The 10,035-nt window shown below is 63.4% G+C and overlaps 1 protein-coding gene across 1 annotated transcript in view; it reads right to left on the minus strand.

Moving 5' to 3' along the window:
- Positions 1–10,035, minus strand: part of SDK1 (sidekick cell adhesion molecule 1) — a 384,821-nt gene that overhangs the window by 98,305 nt on the left and 276,481 nt on the right. The window contains exons 20-21 of the mRNA XM_039878899.1: positions 6,764–6,862; positions 1,782–1,973 (exon numbers count right to left, since the gene is read on the minus strand). Of these exons, the coding sequence (XP_039734833.1) occupies positions 1,782–1,973; positions 6,764–6,862 (291 nt within the window). The remainder of the gene's footprint in view (positions 1–1,781; positions 1,974–6,763; positions 6,863–10,035) is intronic.

Below are 10,035 nucleotides of genomic sequence, written 5' to 3' on the forward strand. Positions count from 1 at the left end.
GAATACATTTATTTTGTGAATGCCTAAAAAAAAATACTGGCTGCCTAAAAAAAATACTGGCTGCCTCAAAGTGTGGTCCCAACCAGCTCCTCAGTGCCAGCTGAGAACCTGTCCCACAGGCCGACCCCCGGCCTCGCCCAGACCAGGAGGTGCCCCCGGGCTGGGACCGCCATCGGCGTGGAGAGCCCCGGTGACTGTGGCACGCGGCAGGGCAGTGCTGGAACCCTGGCTTGCCAAGGGGACATCGGCGATCGTCTGTCAGTGGACAGCGGACTTGCGCGGGGCCTCTGCCGGCAGGCTGGGTCTCACGGCTTCTAGAAAGCTGTCTGCGCGGTGGTGAGGACACCGTGGTCCCGCTGGGCCGTGCCATGGGCGCAGGGCCGTGAGGGGGGGCAGCGAGTGTGAACTCGCTTAGCCGGGGGGGTCTTCTCACCGCGTGCGCTGCTGCTCTGTATCCTCGCCGGACCAAGCGTGTCACCCCTCAAGAAATGGTGAACACTACATTTGAGGACTGGGCGAGGCGGAGTGCGCCCGCGTGGGGTTTCGCTGGCTCGGGAGGAGTTGCTTCGAATGTCCTTGCGAGAGAGGCAGTGGGTAACTCTCAACGACCAAAAAAAAAGCGGCGAATGGACATTTTTTAAACGGCAAGAGGCCTACAGCTTTAATTACAAAATTGAGCTGACAGCGCCACGATGCTCCCTCACGGGCATCTGCGAGTTCCTCGGAGAAGCGTTTTCATTTGCAACATGAACTTGAAAACCGAGGAGAAGAAGGTGAGTGGCAATTTCCCAAAGCTGGACCCCTGAGAACATAGTGTGAATGTAAAAGCACATGATGGCAGGTGTCCCCAAGCCCACTGCAGCCAGGAAACCGACCGCAGCGGGCGGCTTGGCGAGGACGCCCCCTCCACGTTCACCCGGACTTTCTCGCTCCCTCCGTCCCCCGCCTCCTGTCCCTCCACCTTCTGGGACTGCTTCTTCTTATCCGAAACCCAAATGTCCATTGTTTTCTTGAATGAATAGTTTTATGCTTCCTATTATGGAACAAAAGGGATTCTACAGAGAGCAATAGCCTCACAGGGGCCCGGGCCCGGGCTCCTGGCTGGCCAGGTCCTGGCAGGCGGTCACGCCCCAGGCACGCAACTTCTTAGCCAAAGTCTCGCCTGTGCCCAAGCCAGCCCCGCCTGTTGTTTCTGTGCATCTGGTTTACCGCCTGTCAGATGCCAGGGCTGTCCTTCCTCAGACCCCCCGAGGCGTGACCGCCCTCACGAGAGCACGTGACCCACCCCGCACCCCGCCCCGCCCTGCTCCCCCACCTCCACGGAACCCCGCCTACGTCTCCCCTTAATTCCAAAAGCAGAAAAGGGACAGCGTGAGCCTCTGAGATCTTGCTCCCCGGCCACCGTCATCTGTTTGGCTCAGGCAAACTCAGCTACAGTCTTAGAAAAATGGTCTGCAGGTCTGGACACTTCTTACGCGGACGCTATCAGCTTTAACATCCACATTCCCTGCTCCTCCCTCTGGCTTGCGTGTCCCTCCTGTGCGGCCCTCGCTTTGCGGTGTCCTCGGAGGGCGGGATGTTGGTGTAGGGCGTCCGATCTCTCCTCCCTGCCCCCGCCATTCCCACGAGTTGTCACCCGCTGACCCCCAAGCATCTCGGCAGGAAGCTGACACCCCCCTTTCAAAGGCCCCTGGCCACTTCTGCACAGAAACGCCAACCACCCCGAGCTCCAGAACCTCCCCGGGAAGTGAGCAGGGCCCCCGGGGCGCGACCCCACTGACCTGGCGGCACTCCGGACGAGATGGTGGACGAGGTGGCCAGGCCGGCGCCTGCCGCGGTGACGGCGGTCACATCGATGGTGTAGGTGGTGAGGGAGGACAGGCCCTGGATTTTGTACTCGTGCGTCGTGCTGTTGAGGGTGTGTGTGAGCCGCGAGCCGTTCCGCCCGTACACCTCCCAGGAGACCCGATAGCCTGCAAAGTGACGACACGCTCAGCCGGGGCCCCGACAGCGCCGGGCAGAGGCCGGACGCCTCCTGCCGCCTCTGTGAGCGGCGGGCATCCGGCGGGTGTCGCTGCCCTCACGGAATGCCTCGGAGTCGGGCCCCCGAGAACCTCAGGCCGCGGAGCCCGTCCCCACGCGGCACGGCGAGGCAGGAGGGCGGCCTGTGCCTCTCTGGTGCCCTCGGCAGCCGGCGCGTGGCTTGCGTGATGGATGTGGACGGCCAGCCTGCTGTGCGCGACTTCACCTTCTCTTCTCAAATTACGGATGCGTCTCAGCTGCATTTCCATTTTATAAGCTCTCATTTTCGTTATACGGCACCCTGAATCGGCAGCTTGCTCCTGGCCTCGACTCATCGGTGGAACACTGCTCCCGTCCCTCCGGGAAACGGCCAACGGGACGCGCGTCCGCCCTGCAGAGGGCTTTGCCTTAAACTGTGTCCCCTTCCCGAGCACATGGGTTTGGCCTGTAGCTCTGGGCCCTAGACCCCCATTTCCTGCGGAAACCCACCTGTCCCTGTGCTCTGTCCCGCCCCGTGGGGCCTCAGAGTCACGATTCACTCAGCCTCGGATCCCACCCGTCCTGGGCTCAGAGAGGAAAGACCCCCGCCAGCCGTGAGTCCCCCCGGAAGGCGGCTCGTGCGATTAGAGAACGGCCGGTTGGAGCGTCTCGTAAGAGGCGGACAGAAGGAGGGAGCCCCGGCCGCGGGCAGGGAGGCCGCTGGGCATGCCTGTGCTTCCTCCTTCCCAGACGAGCTTGGGGTGCCGAAGCACTGGGGGTCCCCTAAAAGTTCCTTCTCGTTCCGATGACAGCAACAAAGAGTTAGAAACTCGTCCTTCAGGGAAACACGAATGCAGAGGACAGCGTCTCGGGACTTTAATACTAAAGAAAATGTAACGTCAGACGCCGCGGCCTGTCTGCCGCCCCTCAGCCCTCCTGCGGCCCGGCGGCTTCTGTGCGTGGGCGCGGGGTCCCCTGCCGGATGCTGCAGATGGGACACGTGGGGGTAAAGGCAGGCAGGGGGTGGCCCTATGCCTGGACGCCTCAGCGCACCCCGAGCTCCCCACGCACAGCAGCGGCCGACGGCAGGAAGGCTGCTCGCTCCTGGCTCCTGGGTCCCCGTCCGGTCCCGTGGGCCACTATGCCCTTCTTCACCGGCAGGGCCCAGCCCACTCGCCAGGCCTGGTGTCCCGCAGGCTGCCCGCTCGCTGCCCCTACTCCCGCCCCCCACCCCGCAGCACCAAAACCGGGACACACTGAGGTCAATCGGTTATTCCCTTTTGGCTAATTCAGAATTTTGGAACTAACTGTACAATGACAAAAAAAAGAGAGACAAACCTCCCGGACACCGAGTGTTAAAAACTTCACACGCACGGCGAGCGCGCGCGACGCTCCTGCGGAGGTCCGAGCCCGCCACTGTATTAACGCGTCCCCCCGACGGACTGCATGAGTGTGAGGTCACGCGCACCCGCCACAACCGCCCTCTGAGGCCGCGGCCATCGTCACCCCGCACAGAGAGGCGGCGAACGTGCCGGAAACTGGCAGGGGTTCGCAGGTCTGCCCAGGCCCTCCGCACCATCCACGGCACCTCCGGCCGCCTCCCCTCCCAGCCTGACAGGCGGGTGACCTGGTTGCCAGCCCTCACCTGGTGGGTGGAGCCTGGAGGTCCAAGCACCTGGGCGCTCAGGGGCCCCGCCGAGCACACAGCGAGAGACGGCCCCGTCCACAAGACCGTTTTCGCTGTTTAAAGGCTGCTCGCCATCGAAACTTGCTAGAGCAGAGCATATGTTTGGCACGTGGCCTGGGGCCCGCAGAGCGAGGCCCGCTCTGCAATGTCGCCAGCACGTCAGCCGACGCTGGCGACTTGGCCGCAACTGTTGCAGACGCAAACAGAGCCGGCTGGGGACGAAGGGCCGCGACTCCTCGGGCACAGACGCATCACGGAGGGGACACGCCAGGGCCGCGGCACGTGGTCACTGAGGCCTTCCAGTGTGCGTGCAGCTTTCGGGGTGCACGCGGAGCCCCGGCCCGGGAGTGTCCCCCTCTGGCGCCGGCACGCAGGGGCGAGGGGAGGGCCGCCCCCGCCGGCTCCCGGCCTGCTCCACGGCTGCCTAACTGAGACGAATGACCGAGAGAGCTTCAGAAATAATTTTCTGTTGATCTGAAGTAAATTCTCTAAGAGAAAGCAGCGCGTCCAATCACGAACTGTCCGCCCGCATCCCGGCCCTCATAAATCAGGGTTTGCGGCGGGAGCGGCGAAGGTGCTGGCATCACGATGAGTGGAGGGGGCGGCGTGCCGGGCTCTCTCTTCCCGCCCCAGCCCCAGCGGGGTGTGGGGTGCGGGGTGTGGGGTGCGGGGCGCGGTGGCCATGAGCGGGCTGCAGAGTGGCTTCCCGCGGGGCGGCCGGCTTGGCCTGTGATGGCAGCGATGGCGGCCGAGGGCGCCACGTCACGTCTCCTGGTGGCGCCTCGGAGGCCGGCTGCGCTGACAAACACGGCTCCCCTCGGCCGTGCTCCCAAAGGCCCTGACCTTCGCCAAGGTTGGCCTCGGCCTGCTCGGTGCTGCCGGCCGCCAAACCAGTCCCATCTGCGGGGCGCTGACCTGTCTGCAGGGGCGGAGAGCCCAGTGCCAGGGATGGCGTTGCCGAGGGCCGGGGTCACTGTGGGGGGCGGTGGGAGAGACGCCCCGTGAGACGGAGGAAAAGCCGTCGGGTCTCACCTCTAGGTGGCCTTTCCCAGAGAGCGCGGGCGGCCGTCCCAACCTCACGGGCTCGGGCACATTCACAGTGGCTGTCAGAGGCCAGACGACGTGAGATGGGGCCCGGCGGCCTCCGGTGGGAAGACTTGGGGCGTCTGCCCGGAGCGGTGCTGCCGGCTCCGGATCCGGCCTGACGCGGGCTCTGAACGCCAGAGCTTCAGACGCAAGCCCACAACCAACGCAGCCTGTCGCTTGTCACTGTTTGTCTGAGTGACACGCGGAAGTGAGTTCATTAAGCCTTGTTGCTGGTGAGAGCACAGGTCGTAAGTCGACGACTGGCAACCACCACTCGGCCGTGGGAGGTGGCTCAGTCCGTGATCGCTCCGCGGGCTTCCTTCAAGATTCCGGACGAGAGTGACACGTGTGTGTTCCGGACGGACAGGCCAGGCTCCGAGGGCAAGGCAGTCCTTCCGGTCACATGGCCCGCCAGGGGTCCTGGCCCCGGAGGAGGGGATGTGTGTACCGGGGGGCGGGGGGAGACACCTCCAAGGCCACCTCCGGCACAGTTACGATGCAGGGAAAGGCCTCGGCCACTGACCCTGGGACTCTGCCGCCCGAGGCCTTGATGCACTGAGACGCGCCCGTGTGGGGCCTGCTCGTGGACATGCCCAGCGTGTCCTGCGCGCGCTGTGTCCGGTGAGGAGGGAGGGGGCCGGAGCCCCGCGGCCAGGCGGTGGGGCCACCGCGCTCCATGTCTCCAGCAGCACCTTTGCCACGTTCCTCTGTGTCCCGGCTGCTCGACAGGCCTCAGGGACCACTGGGCACACGAGGGACGACGCAGGCTTCTGCGGGCTGGTGGGCGACACAACCACGGACGGGGGGCCACTCAGCTCCGGTCCCGGGGGACTCGCCGGCAGGGCGGGAAGGCCCTGCCAGGTGCTGGGCCCCCTGGAGCCCAGGCTGGACTGCGGGAGTGCTGGGTCGGGCCCCTGCCATGACGAGGGCCGTCCTAGGTGCTCCGGGGACAGTGCCTGCCATAGGTGTGAGTCCAGGACACGTGGCCGGGCCCCAGAGCAGTGAACGTGATGCTTACCGAGCGGAGGAGATGCCCACGGGTGGCCGAGCTGCTCCAGCCTCGGCAAACGTGACCGCAGCCCGTGAGGGGTGTCGGATACCCACAGGTGACGAAGCGAGGGCACGGGGTAGGCTGAGGCTCCAGGGCCACTGTGTGGTGGGACACGGGCCCTCCCCTCGCATGTCACCGAAACGAAGCCCCGGAGGTTCCCTCAGCCCTAGGGGGCTTTTTCTCTTTTTTTGCAAACCAAGATTTAAATTAAGCTTTAACCTGGAAGGTCTGTCAGAAAGCTCTTCTATGAAATAAAATAATTAAGAACGCTGCAGAAGGCCGTGTTCCCCAGAGCCACAGAGCCACAGGCGGTCTCGGCTGCTATGGCCCTGGCTCTCGGCCCGCCCCGAGCACCCTCGGCCCGGCCTCCACTGCCCCTCATCACCCACCGGGCCCCCCAAGGCACTGCGGGAGGGCAAGGAGCACAGCGTTGGGAGGCAGGAGACCCAGACTGCATCCTGCCCTCGTGACGCGCCCCCGTCACGGGACAGGGCTGAGTGTCATAACTGCCCGACCCGTAGCATTTCAGCAAAGTGCCTGCACGCAGTAGGCGCTTAGCGCACGTTGGCTGGATGAAGGCAAGGTCGCCACCCTCTCTGGGCCCAGCTTCGTCACGTGTGAATCGGGCAGGATGTCACCATTTACTTCACCGTGCCGCTGTGAGAATGCGCCATGACGTCACTGGCTCTCACTGATCAGAGGCTGGAGAGGTTTGTTAGGGTCACGGAATGAGAGTAAGTCTCCAAAGCCGGAGGCTGCAGCCCACGTGGGGAAGTGCCGCCGAAGGGGGCTGGGTTCCTGGTGGCATGGTCCGGGGTGTGGGGACGGAGGCCCTGCCCTCTGCCACGTGGCCCGCCGCCCTACAGAAGCCGCAGGCACACGTCCATGCCGTGTCGGGGCGAATGTGGTTTTTCTTTTCAGAGCACAGGGACACTTACCCGTAATGATGCCGTTTTTCTCCAGGGGCTCCTGCCAGCTGACCTTGAGAGAAGTGTCCAGAATCTCTGTGAAACTCAGATGTCCCACAGCTCCTGGTTCTAGCAATTAAAAATAAAGTCATCTGTTAATGCAACAGCCCATTCTCTTTCGGTCAGATCTGGGGGTGGAAAGTTCTAGCTATAAAGGGAGGCCCAGAATGCCTCAGGGACCGACAGCAAACACCCGGAGGGAACTCGAGGTGTGAAAGGCGTCCTGGCTGCGGCCAGGCACATCGTCTTACTCAGCTGCATCCCCGCCACACAGAGCCGGAGACGGGCCGCAGGGAGCTCACACCCCGCTCCTGATCGGAGGAACCACACTGGATGCCCAACGGCAATCACTTGCACCAGCGCCCCGGACACGGTCTGCAGCCACGCGTGGGGCCTGTGTGAGGCCGTGGGTACTTGTGAAGCCAGGACGAGGGGCGTGGCCAGAGGCAGGGCCGGCCCACACCTGGCCAGGGGCGATGCCCGATTTAGAATTCCCGGCTCCAAACACCCACTCGCTCTCCCGGGGCGTCCATGGGGGGCAGGATGGGACTGGAGAAAGTTCCAGCATAAGTGTTCCGGGGGTCCCTTTGCCGTTCCCCTAGCACAGGAGGGCAGTGCAGACCGTGGTTTCACGCTGCAGCCAGCCAGCCGGGTTTGAAGCCGGCGCTACTGCTTGCTGGCTGTGCAACTACTGAACTCTCGAAGCCCTAGACTTAGTTTGCTCATCTGTGAAACGGGGAAGTAAAAATGGCTCAGTCTGCAAGCTCACTGTGAATAAAATTTAGTAAGGCATGAAAGCGGTTCGCACGCCCCTGGCACCATGGAAATGCTGACCGACACTGGCCGCTGTGATTAGTATTAGAGGTCAGTTATCACGTCACCAGAATACAAAGTCCTTTCTGACACGAGCTTATTGTCACTTTGAAAAGCAGCTCAGAAAAATGCCTGAGTGGCCAAAACAGGGCTGACTAGGCCCAGACCGGGGACCCCTGAGCCAGCAGGACATCGCAGACCTGCTCTGAGCCTGCACGGCCACAAAGCACAGAGCACAGAGCTCCGTCCAGCACGAGGACCTCCCGCTTGTCCCAGAGGGACCGCGGGGCAGACAGTGGGTCGGCCGTGGGGACGGCAGGGCCGTCCAGGGGGTTCTGACCCCACCTCACGGTCCAGCCTTCCTGGTTCAGGGCCCCTGGCTGCTCCGGCACCTGACCCCCGCGGGGGCAGCCCGCATGGTGACGGGGGTGTGACGGCTCCCCGGTCCCCAGGCTGGCGCAGCGCCCGCCAGCTCACTCGGCCGTCCTCCCTCCACACGTCGGCTGCTCTGCTCGGCCTGCTCCGCTTGCCGCTGCGTGTCCCATGCCCACGGCGCTCAGGGCCCAGCTCGGGGGCATGCGGGGACAGTCGGGGAGGGAGGGTTGGGATGAGGGGGAGGGAGACGCTTTATTCCCACACGGTTAGGCAGCGTGCCCGGCAGCGGGCTCACCGGCCCCCACTGCAAACGCTGTGCCCTGACCCCCTGGGACCTCTGCAGACTACCACGTGAGGTCATTTTAAAGATAACAAAACGCAGTTTTTAAACCTTAAAATGGGAGAGCATGAAGTCCAGAGCTCGGGGGTTCCCGCAGATGAGCCTCACCCCACCCTGCTCTCAGGGATGGCAGATTTCGGGGACTCCAGCACCTCGCACTCAGCTGGCACGTGGACAAAGCCTCTGAATGCAACGTGCACTTTTTAAAAGTGGTTGTAGCCTCAGCAGACGCACTCATCGGGTAAAACCTCCCGAAGACGTTTATGTGCGCTCAGCCCGACCAATGCCACTCCCTGCGGGCGGAGGAGGGTGACGCGGGATAGCCGTGGAGACCGCCTCGTGCCCCCGTCCTGGGTTTCCAGAAAGACGTTCTGACACATCCATCGACTGAGTGGCAAGGGAAGCTTTTGGCTCCTTTTATGGATTCTGTGTCTCTGCTTCCCGGAGTCCGGTCCGAATACGCAGTCCCCCAGCGCTGCTGGAACCGGCTGGTCACGCCTCGGCTTGGATTTATATTGTTTCCTCTTTCCTGCACCCCACTCCCTGCCACCCGCCACCCCACGTTCTTATGTTGCTGGCGCCCTGGGGGAGCCCTGGGTGGGACCTCACTGGGCAGCGATGGGGCTGCGTCTCCAGGCTTCCTCCCCACGGCCGCCCCGGGGCCGATGGCAGCCCCGCCTCCGCCCTCGGTGACACCCCACATTTTCCAGGATGCTCTGTCTTCCTCAGTCGGGCAGACGGGCTCCCCACCTACCACAAAACGGTGGCTCTTTGGGGAGATTCTAAACAGACGACAGCACTGCCAGTCCCTCCAGGTCTCGAGGAAGACCCCCCGTGTCTCTCTCTCCTCGCTGGTGGGGGCTGCGCCTCCGCGGTGTCCGGTTCCCGGCACGGGGCCACACGCGTCCCCCGAGCCTCGTCTGTCTGTCTGTCTGTCTGTCTGTCTGACGGGGTTTCCAGAGGAGGACCCAGCAGGTTCTTCTCTTTTTTATTTGAAAAAGTCTCTTCTCTTGCCACTTTTAATTTTAAATGCATGTCCTCTGAAGGACGTCGGGGGACCCGGCGGTGGCGCGGCTGTGAGGCTGCCCTTACCTCTGGTCGCAATAAATTAAACAGGGGAAAGCGCCCTGCTATAGGGGCCAGAAGGGGGACGCCTGATGGGGGGTTCCGGAACTCCTTGCCAGCTCTGAGTCCAGTGTCGGTTCGAGCGCTCAGGCTCCTGCCCCAGAAATCCCTCTCTCACCCCCGCCCCCCCGGAACGCGAAGGGATGGGGTTCCCTCTTCCTGCGGATGAGTGGAGAGAGCGCCCTTCCCCCAAGCGACTCTTGTCCCCTTCCAAGGAGCCAGCCCTCCGCTGGCCTCACGCACTCCTAGGCCCGAAGACGAAGATCCTCCCCAGCCCAGCCGGCCACAGCCCAGCCAGGGGTCCCTTCTCTTGAGCCCCCATACAGGTCGCCCTCCTGACTCCCAGAGTGACTTCATCCATGTGGGTGGCTTCAGTGGCCACAGTGCTCACACCCCGGACACTCTGAGGCAGAACCGATGTCAGGGATTTCCATGTGTGGTTCGGCCACGTACTCAGCTGTATTCCCAACTGTTCCTTGGAAGATAAGATCCAAATCACTAATTGCCAGGCCTCCCGAGAGCCTTCTCCGGACTCTGCTGCCACTGAGCACGTGCGCCGAGTCCCACAGGCTCTGCACGCGGGGGGGGG

Source organism: Pteropus medius, unplaced genomic scaffold, assembly GCF_902729225.1.
Source record: "Pteropus medius unplaced genomic scaffold, Ma_sr-lr_union100, whole genome shotgun sequence".
Lineage (NCBI taxonomy): Eukaryota > Metazoa > Chordata > Mammalia > Chiroptera > Pteropodidae > Pteropus > Pteropus medius.